Source organism: Aquila chrysaetos, chromosome 19 (assembly GCF_900496995.4).
Source record: "Aquila chrysaetos chrysaetos chromosome 19, bAquChr1.4, whole genome shotgun sequence".
Taxonomy (NCBI): domain Eukaryota; kingdom Metazoa; phylum Chordata; class Aves; order Accipitriformes; family Accipitridae; genus Aquila; species Aquila chrysaetos.
This window is the reverse complement of record NC_044022.1, coordinates 6,978,827-6,998,108: the sequence shown is the minus strand read 5'-3', so window position 1 is coordinate 6,998,108 and position 19,282 is coordinate 6,978,827. Positions and strand designations below refer to the sequence as shown.

General features: G+C 36.9%; 1 protein-coding gene across 3 annotated transcripts in view; it reads left to right on the top strand.

Moving 5' to 3' along the window:
- Positions 1 to 15,986, top strand: part of TNFRSF19 (TNF receptor superfamily member 19) — a 62,383-nt gene extending 46,397 nt beyond the window's left edge. For all 3 annotated transcript variants that reach the window (XM_030043052.2, XM_030043051.2, XM_030043053.2), the window contains 5 exons: positions 6,149 to 6,313; positions 7,604 to 7,729; positions 8,478 to 8,580; positions 10,732 to 11,132; positions 13,588 to 15,986. In XM_030043052.2, coding sequence (XP_029898912.1) covers positions 6,149 to 6,313; positions 7,604 to 7,729; positions 8,478 to 8,580; positions 10,732 to 11,125 — 788 coding nt within the window. In that variant the 3' untranslated portion in view covers positions 11,126 to 11,132; positions 13,588 to 15,986. The remainder of the gene's footprint in view (positions 1 to 6,148; positions 6,314 to 7,603; positions 7,730 to 8,477; positions 8,581 to 10,731; positions 11,133 to 13,587) is intronic.
- Positions 15,987 to 19,282: the final 3,296 nt, after the last annotated feature.

Sequence of the window (19,282 nt, the reverse complement as noted above, 5' to 3'; positions counted from 1 at the left end):
CCAGTAGTGACTGTAAGTAATCATGGTTTGGAAAAAAAAAAAATCTAAGAAAATAAACATGAAATAAGTGATAAAGGAAGTCTTTTTCATTTTGTCCTGTTTCTGGTTGTTTGGTATAATAGGCTGAAAATTCAACTATTCTGTTTATTGGCAGAAGTTTTAGTGATACAGCTGGGATTCATATGTTCCGTATTAGCTCAGTTACTGCTATTTAACCATCTTGGATTAACAGAAACTTTACTTGCTTTTAAGAACCACACCTTTGTATATACTGACATTACAATGTACTATTGGTTTATTAAGGGAAGAATGTGTATTTAGCCTTACTGCTCAAAATTATGCAGGAGACAGCTTGGTAATTTGGGTAGTTCTTCTTTAGCACTAGCACCTTTCCAGGATATGTTGGAACTAAGACTTAGAAAAGGAAATCTATTTCTTAAGTAAAATATATTTTTTGTTTTATTTCTGTGATGCATAATATGCATATGCTTTCCAAAATCATAAAACAGTGTGCACCACCTCCCTCCTTTCTTATGTATCACGTCCAATTCACAAAGTGTTTAATTACATATTTAAATGTAATCATGTAATCATTTAATAGATTTAAGTACAAGTTTAAAGTTTAAAATGCACATCCTTGCTTTACTGAAATGGGACCATTAAGTCTGTGAGCCTGAAAAGAAAGAGAGTTTAAGAAAATGCATACATATCTGAGTAACACTGAAAGCAGAGTTCAGCAATGCCCAACGGGCCACTTCTACAATAGCAATCCACTTCTGAAATGTTGGTCTCTGCAGGGAAGATCACTATCATTATAATTAGAGCTACACTACAATGGACTGCTCACAGTAGCTATTCCAAAAAGTTCTTTGAAGGTGAAGATGAGTGGTAGGCATTCTCAGGAATAGAAAATTGCTTTCTCAAGTTAAAAAAAAAACAAAACAATCAACCAAATAAAATAAATCTTAAATAACTAGATGGCTGAAATAAATATTTTTTTTTTTTTTTGCTGTCCCAGTGTGAAATAAAATCGCTGTATTTCCAGTTTGGATGTTGCTGATGGGCACTAAAGAAAGATACGTAATTTATAATTTCCCAGAATACGTAGTATGAAATTATACTTGTAAATAGATACATTTTGAGAGCAAATGAAGAGAGACAAAAATATAGCAGTTCCACCTCCAGTTCTCTTGTTCTGTTTTTGCTTTCAAAATTAACAATTCTTTTTTCTACTAATTATGAAGGCTTAATTTCTTAAAACTATTTAGTACTTTTAGGTAGGTACATCGATACAGGTATTGATACACATATATTGATATGAAAAATATTTGAAGATGTTCTGATCAGTTTTTTATTGTATTGTTTTTAAATACTTGTCCGGGCTGTATTTAACCTTCTAAAGACTAGATCAAGCAGTTGACTAAAATTGAAAGCGCAGTCCTTGGTTTTCACACCAACACCAGCACACATTGCTGTATAGATAGCTTGTATTGGGTTTGCGGGGCAAGGAGGAGGTGGGGGTGATAGAGTAGCTTTGGTGGGCGCCTGTGGTCAACCCACCACAGTCCTTTTAGGGACTCAACATGGGCCGTGAGGAATTTGAGATAAGGATAGTAATTGGGAAAGGTAACGGGCAAAACATGGACTGAACACAGCTAGAGAGTGAAGAGTGGAATGATTGTGGGGAATTTATATTGTTGTAATTGTGGTGAAGGGACAAGGGTGGGTTGTGTGTAAATTGTCCACTTTTTTCAGTGTTGTGATGATGTTATTTTGATTTTGGTGTGGGGAGTTCTTTTTGTTGATGTGAGTAAAATTTGTGAAGTTTGTGTGATGAATGTGGATTTTAATGATAATTCTTAAATATGTGATTCACAGAGGCGAAGGGTGGAATGTATTGGGTTTGCATGACAAGGTTTTGTTGGGGGGGGGGGGGGGCCACAGGGGTGGCTTCTGTGAGAAGCTGCTCGAAGCTTCCCCTGTGTCTGACAGAGAGCCAAGATGGACCTGCCGCTGGCCAAGGCCAAGCCCATCAGCAACAGTGGTAGCACCTCTGGGATAACAGATTTAAGAACTGGGGGGGGGGGGGGGGCAGGGGGGGGGGAAATGTGAACAGAATCTGCAGCTGGAGAGAGGAGTGAGAAGATGTGAGAGAAACAACCCTGCAGACCCCCACGTCAGTGAAGAAGGAGGTGTTCCAGGTGCCGGAGCAGAGATTCCCCTGCAGCCCGTGGGGAAGACCACGGTGAGGCAGGCTGTCCCCCTGTAAGTCCAGGGAGGTCCACGGGGGAGCAGATCTCCACCTGCAGCCTGGGGAGGACCCCACGCCGGAGCAGGGGGATGCCCGAAGGAGGCTGTGACCCCGTGGGAAGCCCACGCCGGAGCAGGCTCCTGGCAGGACCTGTGGCCCCATGGAGAGAGGAACCCATGCTGGAGCAGGTTTTCTGGCAGGACTGGTGACCCCACGGGGGACCCACACTGGAGCTGTCTGTTCCTGAAGGACTGCAGCCTGTGGAAGGGACCCACGCTGGAGCAGTTCGTGAAGAACTGCAGCCCATGGGAGGGAGTCACGCTGGAGAAGTTCATGGAGGACTGTCTCCCATGGGAGGGACCCCACGCTGGAGCCCGGGAAGAGAGCGAGGGGGAAGGAGCGGCAGATACAACGTGTGATGAACTGACTGCAACCCCCATTCCCCTGTGCTGCTCGGGGGGAGGAGGTAGAGAAAATCAGGAGTAAAGTTAAGCCTGGGAAGAAGGGAGGGGTGGGGGGAAAGTGTTTTAAGATTTGGTTTTATTTCTCATTATCCTACTCTGATTTGATTGGTAATAAATTCAACTAATTTCACGAAGTCAAGTCTGTTTTGCCTGTGATGGTAATTGGTGAGTGAGCTGTCCTGTCCTTACCTCGACCCGTGAGCCTTTTGTTATATTTTTCTGTCCCCTGTTCAGCTGCAGGGGGAGTGATAGAGCAGCTTTGGTGGGCATCTGGCATCCAGCCAGGATCAACCCACCACATAGCTTTTTTTTTTATATAATTTTACTGCTTCTCACAGAATTATATCCCAGAACTTTACATACCATGCAGAAATTTCTGCAGTCTGTTTAAACTTAAAACTACAACTGCAAGGATCCTAGAAACTGAATGAAAAGTTTTCTCTGCAGAAGATTGCAATGCTGCTGCCAAGAGCATCGAAGTTAAAACAAAAAGATTACAACACTGGCTGCTTTTTCTTTTAAATAACAATGAAGATCTGGAAAAGAGGTCATAGAACTTAACTCTGTGAGTAATGGGAATTATATAAGAACATAAAGAGAAGAACAGGTAATAGTCATTTAAGAGGAGAAGTACCTGAGACCCTGAATTGGAATTTCATTGTGTTATCTGGAACACAAATAATAGAGAGACCATCTGCTATGATAATGAAAATGATAACAATTCAGTACAAGGACAAAGTTTCAAAATGTATTTCTAGCTCATGTAGGAGACTTCAGCTGCTTTATTGACTTGAGGTTTGAGATTTGCTGTATTTTAATAACTCAGAATCACAGAATGGTTGAGATAGGAAGGGACCTATGGAGATCATCTGGTTCAACCCCCCTGCTCAAGCAGAGTCACCTAGAGCTGGTTGCCCAGGAACATGTCCAGATGGCTTTTAAGCGTTTCCAAGGAGGAAGACTCCATAACCACTCTGGTCAATCTGTGTCAGTGCTTGGTGACCCTCACAATTAAAAAAGTGTTTTCTGATGTTCAGAGACGAACCGCCTGTGTTTCAGTTTGTGCCCATTGCCTCTGGTCCACTGAGAAGAGCCTGGCTTTGTCCTCTTTGCACCCTCCCTTCAAGGATTTATACACATTGATGAGATATACCCCCTTGAGCCTTCTCTTCTCCAGGCTGAGCAGTCCCAGCTCTCTCAGCCTTTCATCATAGGTGAGAAGGCTCCAGTTCCTCAATCATTTTTGTGGCCCTTCGCTGGACTCTGTCTAGTAGCTCGAGTCTGTTGAATTTGGCAAGTTAAAGGATATAAAAAAGATCTGCTATAAATTTGCTCTCCACACGTTTGATGTGACAGTGGAACATAATAGTACAAATCAAAGGTAAATAGAAATATTCAAGCAGGTGTAAATGCAGTAACACTTGTTTTTCTTCACATTGAAATCAGGAAATTAACAACTAAACGTTCTTCTGAATAATAGCCATGATCTGACCTCTCCACTTTTTTACATTCCTCCACTTACCAGCAACTACATGAAACTATAATCCACAGAAATTGTCTTTATTTAATAAGTTGGAGGGGGGGGGGTGTAATTTTGGATTCTTTATTTCCTAGACGTTAATATTTTCTTTGGTATAAGTGGTCTGAAGACTTAGAATTGAATGTAATAAAGTTGATTTTCAAAATACTTAGCTTTTTGGCAATCTGCCCATTATAACAAAGCAATATGGTATTATAAATGCTTTGTTGCCCATGTTTGATGTGTGTAGAGGAAATGCCATAATTATTTGAGAAAAGTATTCCTGAGTAATGCAATTCCATTGATTGTACTAACTAAGCTAGTAAGTTCTCTCCTGCTATTATTATATTGCAGTTAGGATATCAAACAATTGTATGTATGTCCATTTGATTAGTGATTTTAATATACTCTGGCAGACATTTATCTCCCAATTTAAACTATGACTGCATGGACCATTTCTTAGGAATTATAGTCTTTAAGTTTTAAACAAAGATTTTCAGGGGGAAACAGGCACATTTAACTTATTTTTATAAGTTAATAAAATACGGTTTGTGTTTTTTTAAAAATTTGCTGTCAGAGAAATACTCAATATTTTGTTCCTTTTCTCATAAAATATTGTTGAATTGATGTGAACTTCAAAGTAATTGAAACAGATGAGCTCTCAGAATTCATAAGTTCTTAAAAAAAGAATTTTGTAACAAAAAAGAAGAGCATCCAAAGAAGAGCAACGAAGCTGGTGAAGGATCTAGAGAGCAGGTCTCATAAAGAGCAGCTGAGGGAACTGGGGTTGTTTAGTCTAGAGAAAACAAAGCTCAGGGGAGACCTTATCGCTCTCTACAACTACCTGAAAGGAGGTAGTAGCAAGGCGGGGGTCAGTCTTTTTTCCCAAGTAACAAGTGATAGGATGAGAGGAAATGGCCTGAAGTTGCGCCAGGGGAGGTTTAGATTGAACATTAGGAAAAATTTCTTCACTGAAAGGGTTGTCAAGCATTCAAACACGCTGCCCAGGGAAGTGGTTGAGTCACCATCCCTGGAGGTTTAAAAGAAGTGTAGATGTGGTGCTTAGGGACACAGTTTAGTGGTGGACTTGGCAGTGCTACGTTAACAGTTGGACTCAACGTTCTTAAGGGTCTTTTCCAACCTAAATGATTATATGAATTTAATTTTAAAAGACCATTTGTAGTTTTAAGAGAATTTTAATAGTTGTAGTTAAAACTTGTGATACTTTTTCACCTTCCATGTAAAAGTAACAATGTTTGTCAAAGCTAGAAACATTGCTTAAGTCTTTACTAATATGGATATAAAGTCAAGCTGCTGAATTTTTACTAGAGGTATTGTCTTTATTAAAAAACTATCAATGAATTAAAAAAAAAGTTAGTACAATTGAAATCCTAGGTTTGATCCTAGAAATGACTATGGTGTCATGACATATGCAACCAAGCAAAATGGTACCTTTGACAGCATTTGAACTTCTGTGGGTGTCTCAGTTCTCAGAAAGTTTCCTTATTAAGGGAAGTTCATGTATTTGTGACTCCCTCTAGTGGATAGCTTTCTCAACTATACACTAGGAAATGATCTCCATATTAAAATCATCTGACATAATTAAAAATTGAGATGTCTTTGTTTTCATGGTGAAGATCTTACTCCATTCTTATGGACAGTCAGAATGTGTTTGTGTGCATCTGCACTCATTACGACTCATTTTGCAATATATTTTTTTAAAGTTTTTTTTGTAATGTGGTTGCTGATAATCGTACCTATTTATATTTGCATCTAATGTTTCTACATTAGCAGATGGAACATCCTTTTTGTTCTGTGCTACGAACCTCTTCTATTTCCCAACTTTCATTTACATGACTGTATATTCCTGAAATGTTTAAAGTTTGCCTTAATTATAATTTAATTTTATTTCAGGTACCACCAAAGTAAACCTTGTGAAGATCCCATCAACTGCTTCCAGTCCTCGCGACACTGCTCTAGCAGCTGTTATATGCAGTGCACTTGCGACAGTGCTCTTAGCTCTTCTTATTCTTTGTGTTATCTATTGTAAGAGGCAGTTTATGGAAAAGAAACCAAGCTGTAAGTTTCCAGTTATTACGGTTTCTCTGGAATATTCATATACAAGTATTAGTTTGGTGAATCTCTCTGTAGGTAAATAAACGAAATTTCTACAGCATTCAAGCAAGTTTAGCATTGAGATGAACAAGCTAGCAGAAGCCCAAGGCTATATATCCATACGTGTTTGCCAGCTCACTGTGGATGCTCGAGTTTCTATGGAGAGAATGCTGTGCAGATGTCCAGAACTAATCCAACTGCATTAATTCTGTGCCATACTCTGTTAGATGCTGCACAGATATGTGTGGACTATCTGGGATCCAAGCTGGGATGTCATTATAGAGTTGCAGTGCCAATGTGGAAATACCAGCTTGAAGGATCTGTGCATCACATGCCATTGTGAAACAACTTAGCTTGTCAAGATAATGAATGTGGCCAGTTGTAGACAGCAGATTTGTCATTAACAATTTTGGTTTTATGGGCATATTCAAGATGAATTAAATGCCTAAGCCAGTTAGATTTATAAATTTAAAAAGAAAAATCCATAACAGCTCAGCAATGTAATTCACAAATTGTTTATAATAAATATTTTTCTGCCCCATAATTTAAATTAAGAAAGAGAAAAGTCAAAAGCACTCTAGTTCCATTTATCATTTTAAAATCTTTTATCAAAATATGTTTACAGCATCTAATGAACACTGGATGTCAAACAAGAATAATACCTAGGAAGAATTTATGTTATCACTGTTTACAGCACAAGCAAAAATAAAAAGATTCAGAGAGGCATTGTAAGAATTGTTCCTCACTGAGAAGATGCTTTACAATGTAAGTTTTAAGAAATTCAGACATAGTGAATTCAAACTTCAGTTAGTGAAATTTAGTAACTCATTTGCCTTGGCCTACAATTATACAGATTAAAGGAAGTCTGCTGTTAATATAAAGCTCTTTAAGATAACATAAACAAAATCCCAGTGGCTGAAAGCTGAATGTGGAAAATTTCAGATGGGAATCACTGGGAATCATTAAACACTGAGAAAATGTAACAGTGAATAAGATATACTCGCAAATCATCATCAAAATAAGAGCAGATGTCTTCCTAGAAGAGGCTGTAGTTGAACCAGCTGGTCTAGGGTTTCTTGCAAAGTCTGTGGTTTGCGTTATATGAAACCACTTGATCATTGTGGGTCTTTCAGTTGGAAAATGTATGAAAATACTGTATAGTATGACATTTAACCATTCTGTGAAGATAGGGGGCTCTGAACAGGAAAAAGAGTATAATTTACTAATATATATTTCTATTCATTTTGTCCAAAGGGTCTCTGAGATCACAAGACATTCACTACAATGGCTCTGAATTGTCATGTTTTGATAGACCACGGCTAAATGAATATGACCACAGAACTTGTTGCCAGTGCCAGAGAAGCACATCACAGACATGTGGTATGTTAAGTCTTCTTAAAAGTGACTTTATGGCATAATGAACATTATCTAACACTTGAGTTGCAAAATTTACCTTTAACTACAGAGCTAACATTGTCAAACTACCCTTTGTCCTAGGCTAATTTCTCAATAAGCACATAGTAGCTGTTTGGTTATGATTTTTTTTTTCTGTTTTCATTCCAATGACCCTTCACTTAAAAAATAGCTTTAAATGTCTATCTTACTTCTTTCTGATAAAAGTAGCACTGTGTCTGGCTTTGAGACTTAAATTGGTGTGAAGGGTTTGCCAGACAGTATCTAAGAACATGATACGAACTCTAAAGGACATCAAAAACCTGAACAATTCAAATGATTGAGATTTTGTGAAGATGTATCAGAACAGATGCATTTATGATGTTAATAAATACATAATTTAACACAAGACCATAGGCTTAAGTACCATCCTAATATCTTAGCTCAGAATGTGATACTTCCTCTCACATGTATCTAATTGAAAAGTAAATTAATTTTAAAAGCAGATATTCATGACTGGCATCTGTATTACTCCTGGAGGAATGGCTTGGCTCTTATAAGTAATTCCATTTGAAAGGAAAAAATTAAAGAACCCATTTTTTGCAATAAGGAATCTCTTTCCTAAATCTATATATTATAATATAACTGGCATACTCAAGTTTGAAAGAGTACAGAGACTAAGTTTATACAGAGCTTTAACACTTTTAACGTTATTAAATTAATTTTCATTCTTTAGGACCAGTTCACTTGATTCCATCACTGTGCTGTGATGAAACCTGTAGCATGGAGCACAGCAGTCATAGTTGTGCTTTCCACTCACAGACTACACTTAATGAAAGGTAACTTAGTTTTATAAATGTCTATTAAACATTAAATATTTATTATGCAGTCAAATTAATATTTATACAGATACAATAGCTGTTTGGAGTGGAATGAGGGATTTTGATGAACTGGAGCCATACACTCCTGTTCTGTGCAAAAACAGGTTTATGGTGAAAAATTGATTTTTAAGTATTATTTAATAAATGCTGACATCATATATCAGTTTCTCTGATGAAGAAGTGACTTACTTCTCTCACAAGCAGATAGTCTTCCTCTTACTCTATGGTACTTTAGAGGCTTTGGTGACCCCCTCTTCTGCTGTGGGTTAGCAAGGTGCTGCATAAACCTGTGAATCTGGGGGGATTAAGGTACAGTTTAGAAGTATCATGAGGATTTTCTTTTTTTAGAAGCTCTTAATGACTGTGAGATTTGAAATATCTAGTATTTCTTAATTTCTACCAGATTGTAACCATTAGTTTCTTCTGATCAGCTAAATATAAATACAGTAGTAGAGTAGTTATTTCTACAGCAGTGCCATGAGCTAAATATATAAAATTTATGGTGTCATTCAGAGTTTCCTGGTTACAGATTTTAACACAGGATGTATTTATTTCTTTTAGCTAGAATTGTTTTCCATATAAGGTTTAAATTGGTCTCCAGCTGTTTTGTTCTCATGGCCAAATGTAACTAAAATTGTAGAGGCAGCTTCTTCATAGGTATTGTTTATGCAAGGTGACTTAGTGACCTAAGTACAAGATACAAAATACCTAGATTTTCTATAACAACTTTTTTAAATACCAGCAAGCTTGAGTCATCCTTTTATACCGCCAAGGCTGACAAATTGAGAGTTGTGTACTTTGTGAGGCATCTTTTGGTTAAGGCTTTAAAAATAAATGTTATATTCATGCTATGTGGACATCAAAGATCCCGTGGTTCCTTCCAGTAGAAATGGAGTTTGCTCCAATTTCCTTTGCCAAAATAATGTATTTCCTTCAATTGTGGTGCAATGTCCTGACTTTTGGCCTCATCTATGAAAAAGCTTTGTGTGTATATCAAAGCTTTTAAAGCATCATGTTTTGGAAATGAGTAAGGCTGCTTAAAATCTGTTACAGGCGATATTAATGTGGGTTGAGTTTTGTCACACAAATTATTACTGTGTATCAGACTTAATATAACCTTTAGAGTTTCATAAGTCTGTAGACAGTTTTTGGAAATAAAATGTATTAGTATATCTTTTTGGTTTTGTTAACACTTATTTTGGTACACTATAGTAAAAAATATTACTGGGTTTTCAACAGAGATAGGCATGTATAGTGCACTCAGACATGTCAGTATCATCATGCACTTCAAATACACTTGAGATAGAAAATATTGAGTTTCTCTTCCACTTTCTTCCATTTTCCATAAAAGAAAAATAATCCTTGTGAGATTTAAAAATCCTTTCCCTTCTTTAATATTATGTCCTTTCCACATGTAAGAGAATATGAGAAAATCTTTTCACATTTTGAAGGCTAGACAACACAAACTGAAAAGTCTAAAGTGAATGCATGTTCAATACGAAATCACGCAGATAGGAGTTTCAAGCAGTCTTGTTGTCTATTCCCTTCTCCCAGTCTGAACCCACTTTACTTCTTTTACTTCTGTTAGATATTTGTCTAGCCTGTTTTGGGGGGGGGGGGGGAACTAGTGTTGGAGATTCCACAGTCTTCCCAAACATCTTTCTTGCTGCAATTTAAGCTTGTTTTATCTTGTCTTAACACACACATCCCCCCTCACCATGCATTGAGAACAAATAAATTCCTTCCTCTTTCCAACAGTCTTTGTATCTGAACACTACTATAGTATTTTTTATCATATTTCTGTTGTTTAGACTATAAACAACCCCAACTGTAGTTCATGTTTTCTGTAACCCTGAATTCACAGTATGAAGGGCTCTGGGCATCCTCTTTACCTTTAGTAGTGTTCTCCTGAGCTTTCTTCATTTCCAGATGAGGAACAAACTGTATTCCTTCTCAAAAGAATTTGTTTGTACAGGATGCCTCTAGAGTACTAACTTAATAGAACCCTGTTAAACCTTCTTGAAATACCTATAATTACTAATGACAGTAATTACAATACTGATAATATTTTCTGGAATGCTTTTGAAACCATCTTTTATCCTTTTGCAGGGCTTCTGATTCTGTTGGAGAAATGATTCCTACCTTCCTTGGTTCTCTTTCACACTCTACCTGTGGAGACATTTCAGATGCTTGGCCTCTTATGCAAAACTCAGCTTGTTGTGACAGCATTTCTTTCTGTGAATCATATTCAGAACTGGCTGGAGGATCTGCAAAATCCTGCAGCCCTGAGACTGAAGATGCAGCCACTGTTGAGTTGGATAATAACCAGGAACTAAGTGATGTACTTATTTCAGCTAAGTCTCTTGATGGAAATGTTGCAAAGCCCTTTGAAATCTCCAAACATAGAACATGCATAGAAGTTTCATCACTTCAGAACTCAGTGGCTGCTGAAACCCAGCCAAAGACAAAGCATAATGGAACAGCAAATGACTCTACAGACTGATAAAGAGGTAAAAAACAGAACTACGAAGGAGTGAGAATGAGTACTCAAGGCATGTAGAGCTAGGTAAAAATAGAATTGTAAAAAGTTGTAGCATTATGTTTCTCCATAGGTTACAGCTAGCCATTGCTGAAATAAATGAAAACCCTACAAGAGATCCAACAGTTTTACATTTTTAAATCATTGACTGAATTTGAAAAGTGTAATTACTCAGACTGCAATGTTGAGATAATATGAACCACAATACAAGGGTAAGTCTGTATACCAGTCAGGTTTTATCAGGGTTTTTTTTTTTCATTAAATTTCAGGGGAAAAATATCAGTTTAATACCCTTATGACCAAACTATTATGTGAGGCTAGTCCTTGTTTATGAGGGAGGAACTGAGGACTTGTCTTTGTTCATTGTAAACAAAGCATAAAAAACATGCAAGTGTTCACCCAAAAATATTTACAAAGCCTTCTCTGTGAAGTTTCTACAGCAATAGCAGAAACAGAAGAGAGAATCTCAAATGCTTTTTAATGCAATCATATTCCCATGTCATCAGATAAAACATTCCATTAGTTTGTCCGTAAACTACAATTTAATCTATAAAAGTTACGAGAAAATGCAGGTCTGGGGTCAAAGTGAGAAGAGGTAATAAACAATCATGTCTACTGCGTAAGAAGGTAACCAACACAAAAAGTCACTCTGCTACTGCTTCATCATTATATCTTTTTGAATATTAGCTGTGGTCTGTATTTTTAAAATGGCATTTTCTACTATTGGAAGTCACTTGGAGCAACAAGTAGCTAATCTGTGAAAGGATGCCAAATTATGGCATGTGTACTGGTGGTGTTACTCAAGGGTTATGCAGGCTGTGGCTGGAAAGCTGAAATAGTCTCTTGTGCATGTATGCAGAAGTAGGAACAGAAGCAGTTGCCACTAATATTAATAATCCACCAACCTTAATTAAGAAAATTACTCTATCTGTAATTACGAAAATTTTGGGTCATCTGCAGAAATAAAACTGCCTTCCTTTGATCCTCTTCCATTTGGTTTGCCTGCCACTTTTATATTGTTCTTAAATAAGTAGAAAGTAATTAGTATTTAACAAAAAATATGCATATTGTGAAAACATGTAAGTGCAATCGTTAAATCAAGCCTTAATTCTTCAGGTGACATTTTCAAGAGGGGAAAGGGAGGTAAACAGACTGCTAAGTCAAGAAATTTTTTGCTATTGACTTTAATGGAACTCGTATATCACCCTGAAAATCTACTGCTGTCCCTGAAAATATCAACCTTATCTAGGTCACACATATTTTTCTCAATATATTATTTACAATATATAGTTTTGTCCATAACAATGTCTGGCACTAACTGCCCATGTGTCAGATAGCAATTGTCATAGTTTGGTATATGCCAAATATCATTAGGCGATAGTCGTATTCTCTAGGTATATATAGGAAGGGACAATGACATGGCTATGACTGCAAATCTCGATGCTGCTAGTTCCCAGGTTTTTTAGTGGTTATCAATGGAACTTGAATGCTCTCTTGATGTTTTAAGGGAATATATTTCCATATTAACAAGATTTAAAAAATCAAAAGTTTGTGGGTTTTTTCCCACTAAACCATGTATCAGCTTCAGAGGTATGTGATTAATATTATTTAAATTTTTTCCTAGATGAAAGGAGCCACAGAATTTCAAATATTGCTATAAAATTAACTTACATTTCACCATACTTGTTATGGTATAGAAATTGTAAATTTTCTTAATGATTCCTATGTGTATGTAGACATCTTTTCTCACCTTTCAAAATCCTGTATTTTCTGATGGTTTTATACTATCATGTATTACTACGGAGATTTGTGTATAATTCTGAATAAGCAAGATGGTTTGGGAGGGTTTGGTTTTTCTTCATGTGTTTTCTTTAATAGACTTTGCTGATTCATTTTGTACAATTTCTCCATATTCGGACTCTACAGTGCATCATTATATATGCAACTTTGGTGGAGAGATTTAAGCAGCATTTGAGGGACAGGACCAGAACTAGGCTTACCTGAGATGTATTTTCAGGCTGAACTCTGACCAGCTGTACAGCTCCAAGAAAATTATTTCATCTCAGCCTACCCCATTTTTCCATTTGCCCTTCATCTTTCTTGTATTTTTGAAATATTTTGAGGGAAGGATGGTCTTTTTAGTACATGCGGATGCATTACATTCTTGCATAGGGCCATACTTCATTATTATATTGCAAAATAAATAATAACATGATAAAATCAGAAGATAGCATATTTTTATTTATATGCACATAAATGTAAGTTTTTTAATGGGTGTTTTAATACAGGTTCAGTCTTCAGGTTTAGGTGAATTTTTACAGCAAGCAGTAAGTATAGCTGTATTTTTTTAGTGTTTAGTCAAGTATAGATGTACATACAGGTTTTTTATGAGTTTATGTAACCACTGTTCTATCGCTTTCTTTTAGGAGACCAAGTTATTTCTCTCAGCACTAAAGCTGAATGCTTCCCTTATGCTCCTCTGCTGATTCTCATCAAACTTAGTCTGGTCTTCAATGTTGCATGGTTTCAAAATCAGCTGGAAAAAAATGGCATCATTTCACACCTTCTGAGCAGTTGCATCTGAGCTGTAACAGCTGTAAAGTGAAACTTCAAGGAGCATCCTAGGAGAACCCTGAAAGTGGATTTATGACCTTTTGCATCTCTTTTAAAAAAAGAACTTTCTGTTCCCTCAGATTCTCAAAAAGTCTAATGGAGTGAGCTTAAAAGTATATGTAAATACAGCAAGAAATATAAATACTTCAGTGTGTTTAGGTGGGTATCTTAAATATGGCTACAGATGTCAGAAGGCATGGGACAAGATGTTGCCAGTTATTCTGCTTGCAGATTTATGCATGCATTAGGATTTTTTTGGCTGGTTCTAATTTTAAATCAGTTTCCTGCTGTTGAAGGACTTAAAAAATAAACATTTCTATTTATGCAAGGATCATCTATCAATAAACTGAAGCTTTTATTATATATTACATTATAGTCAATAATCTAGTTTGTGGAGTTAAAGAATTTGCATGTTACAATATGTATGGTTGAAGTCCCCTCCATCCAATTATTACATTTGTGGGAGGGGGCATTGTTTTGTTAAATATAGCAGGAGATTAGCTTTAAATTAGATTTAGTTTAATGAGAGTCAGCCGTATAGATAGGGATGTTGTATTTAATTGGTAGTCTCAGTATTGGAATACAGCACTTGTTGTTATAGCGTGTAATTTTTGGATGTTGAAATAAATGTAATCAACTGTCATATCAAAATGTCAAACTATAGCAGGTGTGCCATGAAAGTATTCATACAATGAGACTATGACTAATAATTTTTAGTAATGCATTATGTTTAAGGGTCAAGCTTCATGGTGACCTAATTCGTTCATTTAGCAGGCCTTTTCTTTTCATTCATGTCACTCTCTCCTTCTCACTGTAGTATTGTGTAAATTCAATTTTTCCACACAAAATATAAAAATTAATTCATAACATTATTTTTAAAAAAACCTGAGTTGAATCCTCAAAGTTGCGTGCATGCCTAGTAAATTACCATGTCTCTGCCCTCCTTGCTGTTCTTCCAAGATTTTTTTAACTGCAGTTTGTTGCACCACATCCCATAATACCATTTGTTCTGCAGCCATTTTTATCCCTAAAATAGTTTTCACTTCTGTGAGTAATCCCAGTAACCTCTACTGATTCATTACATTCAACAGGCTCAAACTTGTCAGTGTGAACTCTAGCAATTATTCTTTAAAGTACCCAATGTGCCTTGACAAAAGTAAAGCAATCAGCAAAACAAATGCAAATTTGTAACAAATATTACTCATCTTTCCACACACAGTTTGTGTGGCAATGGAAATGTTGAGACAGTATTCATATTCCATAATGGAAAAAGACTTTTCGCTTTGAAGCACCCAGTAGAAGGTTGAACCCGCACAAGAATAGCTAAAGCCAGTATAGGCAGCCAAGGCAGCAAGATGCTTCAGCTAAAACCAGTGAGATTATTCTCACAGTTTTGCATGTGTGCAAAAATCATGAATAATAGTTACCAAATTCAAACGAAAGTGACGAAATTATGTAAGTGATTTTTTTTTTTTAAAGCAGTAAATACTACCATTTGGTCACTGACAGAATAATACGCAGTTATACAGGGAGTACAATTACTCAGCTAAATACTTTGAAGTATCTATTCAAATAAGAGTAGTTTTGAATACTTTCTTTGGATACTTTCATACATTTAAGAAGTGACAAAATGTTATTTTTCACTACATGTGCATGAAGAGATGTGTGTTTCTTTGTATATACTTTGTGAATAGAAAAAATCCAATGTGCATTTCAGTATATGGCAAGATATTTTTAGAACATACGGAGATTTAACTTTTCACTAATAACAGTTCTTTAAAACGCTATGTTCAAAAGTTTTGCCAGCATCTGCCACAGTAAGTATGTTTTCCCATTGGAATTTACACTTTGTATAATCATTTTTGTCCGGCAACTCTAGAGAAAAATACTCATTTCTTTAAATGAGTCACAGACAGCTTGAGAGCAAATTGGGAGGAAAAAATGAAGAGAGTGCTTTTTTAATATATATGTATATTATGTATATACTTTTTTCCTTTATTTAACCAAATTGGTCTTTTTTATATTGCCTGTGGCAAGCAATGTTGTACATGCCAATAGAAAACATACACTACCACCGCATTTAGACTGCCCACGTATCATGTCTAGGGACTTACAGAGCTGTTTTAAATACTCCTTTAAGGAATGTAAATTAAAATCTTGTATAAATTGTTTTGTAATACTTTTTCTACTTGTGAATAAAATGTTACGTGAACCAGTCTTGGTTTATTGATCTCAAATTAATAATAGCATTCTATACAAAGTTAGTGATCAATTCTTTTATTATTTTTAGAATTCCATAATGGTTTCATTGTATTAAAATTATGGTGTAATTTGGTACATCTTTGTCTTGAGATGTTTGCTGTTTAACAGTAGCATCATTCTTCAAGCTGGAGAACCTTGAAAAAGCAGTAAGTTAATATCAATTCTTCATATCATAGTGCTTCAAAATCTTTTCAAAATTTTGCTTCTCAAGAAAGGAAAAAAAAAAAAAGGCTGGTAAGCACCCCAGATTGCTGTCCATACGATGTCTTTGAAAAGAAGACCAAGTACTCCACACGGTAGACTGTTTCACACAAGATAGATAGATACATAAAGAAAGAATGAGAGTAGCTGTATTTCTGAAACTGAAGAGGATGCCCTAATCATGGCCCCTGATCAGTACCAACAGAGCCTGCACTTGTGTTGCACTGCAGCAGCCGAGAGTGATTTCAAACCTTGGTTGAAGAAAGAGGGAATTGGAGAACACTGATAGAGAAGACTAATTACCCGTGATTATTGAGGCCATTTTTCAAACATTGTCCAGAAGGTTTGTATGTTAAAAAGATTCAGAGGAGTGTTACTCAGAGGGGATGCTGTACAATTTAAATGATTAAGAAAGGGATGGCATGGTTTGACTGACAAGAGTAGAGGACTGAGAAGAAAGAGTAATTTGATAATTGCATATAATTATGTGACTTCTTACGGTAAAGACATAAGAAGCCGTGACTGGAAACTGAATCCAGATAAGGATGGTGGGTAACATAAAGCCACGTTGTTTGTGGTGGAGAATTTGTAGCGCTATTGGTTTTTATGGGAAAGTTTGAAAGACATTGAAAGCTGCTCTGTCCCTGTTGCTAGTTTAGTCTAATGAATTTCACATTGGTTCTTGTCAGTGTATTTCTGTTATTTCTCCAGCCTTTTAAGTACATAATTCAGAGCCTACCTGGGGAGCACCTTCCCAGAATAGCAAGGTCTCCTTATACAACTGTGCCCACGTGCCGCACTACTGAGTAGTCTTCTACTTGTCTTCTGCTGAGGCTGTCAAAACCGGCAGCAGTCCACATCCCCAGCCCGCCTGATCATCCTTCCAGTTCCCTTAAACGCTTGCAAGTCTGCAAAGCAGCACGCGGCATGTTTGGTAGTTCACTCCGTGTCAATAAAGGTAGCTTCGTGACTCTCAGCACTGCTAGGATCGCAATGGCGTGCCCCTGCCAAAAATAAAAATAAAATAAATCAGGAAAAAACACAGGAATTGAAAAAACAGGTATTTATTCTATTTTATCCGGAAACAAAATACAACTCAAAACACATTACGTATGTGATCATAAAACTTGCGTATACATTTGCTCATATCAGACATTATATAAAAGTCATTAGCAAGGCTGCAATTTTCTAGCCAACTATCTTTCTAAAAGAGGTCTAAAGGAAAAAAAAAAACAAAACACACCACCCCAAAATCTTTTCCCTGCTTGCATTACTTTTCAAGTACAACAGTGTTTCCTGCCTTTTCTACAAGGTAGACCAAGCTCTTAATCCAATGGTCCTCATCCTAGCAGGAGTTTGAGATCGTATGGCTTTTCCCTTTGTTGTGGGCCCTTTGAGGGCCTTCCGTTTGCATTCCTGTGAAGTCCCTCCAAGCAACAACCTTCAGGCATTAAATTAATCCTCTCACTGACTTTGGTGATGGAGGTTTAGATCGCTACCTGCAGCACATTCCAGTGCAGACACTGCTGCTTTGTTTTGCCCTTTTGAAAAAGGGGTCTTGAAGGGAGCGTGTAGTGTTCTGTCAGGCTCGGAGCAAGCTGAGGTTGGGTACTGCGGAGCAAAGCCACACAATGCACACTTTGTGCTGGCAGGGTGCAATTTAATCCATATTTAGTTTTGGCATGAGTGATGGCAAAACCCACTTGCTCTTCACGTTGCACATCAGCCATTTTGATTATGTCCGATAAGGTAGCGCTTTCAATAGGATAAAAATAATAGTGGGTGGATTTGCTAGTGAGCCTGCTGGTTTCCACAACAGCAGTGAATGATGGGATTAGAGGAAATGTTTTCTAATAGCGTACTGACAAGAGAGGGTGGCTGATTGAGGGCACACTGAGGCTTCTAGCAAGTGCCACAGCTTTAACAGCAGGGTCAGTTGAGTAAGACTGAGATTTTTTTTTTCCCATCATTTGGTTTTCTAAATCCTTCCTTATCACAGTCAGATTTAATTTTTTCTTCGTTGACCTGACAAAGGGAGATTTGGCTTGTTCAAAAGGTTATAAATGACATTTTTCTAAAGCATTGGTGGAGAAGCACACAAAAAAGAAGGCAGCTTTTAGAAAGTGCTTTCTCTGAGCCTCAGTCTTTGTAGAGTTTTCCATTTCTTCTGCCCAGGTCCCAGGCTCAGTTTGCGGATGGACAATTCACATGCTATTCAGCATGCAAAAATTCTCCTAAGTATAGCAGATAGATAGTATACCAAGATCTAGTCTGTAATCAACAGTTTAAGGAAGAGCACTGATTTAAAGCTTGGAAAAAATTAAACCACTGGAATTCAAGAAATCACCTTGATTTGCCCAAGATCTATATCAGACAGTTCATTGGAACATAATGATAAATATATAAAAATACAGAATGTGTATATGAAGATATATTCTACAGTAGAAAAAAATACTAACCAAATTTAAAGAACCAATCATCTTGCATGTGATCTGAGGCAGGGCATTGTCCAGGCCAGTTAGTAATTTTATTCCTAAATTCTTAAACAGGAGGAAATTACAGAACACTATGGACCAACTCAGATGAGACCTTTACACTATACAAACATTTCTTTTGCATATGGCAGAGGTTACAAAATGAATTGAGAGCTTTTTAAAAAAAAAAAAGTAAAGGCTCTATTTCTATTTTTTTTAAATGCCTTTCAGTCCAGAAAGCCAAGTGCCCTACACATTTCACAGGTCAATGTGGGAGCCTCAGAAAAAAATAAATTACTATAAGCAACAAAATAAAACATTTAGGACCTACAGCCAGTACTCTATGGCTCCCTTCCAGGATTTTTAGAGATGCAATTTTTTGCTCTTCAATAGCAACATACTGGAATATTCACCGAGTGAATGCAATTTCTCCGCTGGGGTCAGTAGCACCTGAAGGCCCCGCCGGAGGAGCTGAGAGAGAAGAGTGCAGCGGCATCTGTAACACTTCTCGAAGCCGGTGGGGATCTCAGCAGGACGTTGTGTAATGGGGATGCTCCATGCATGCGTGTGC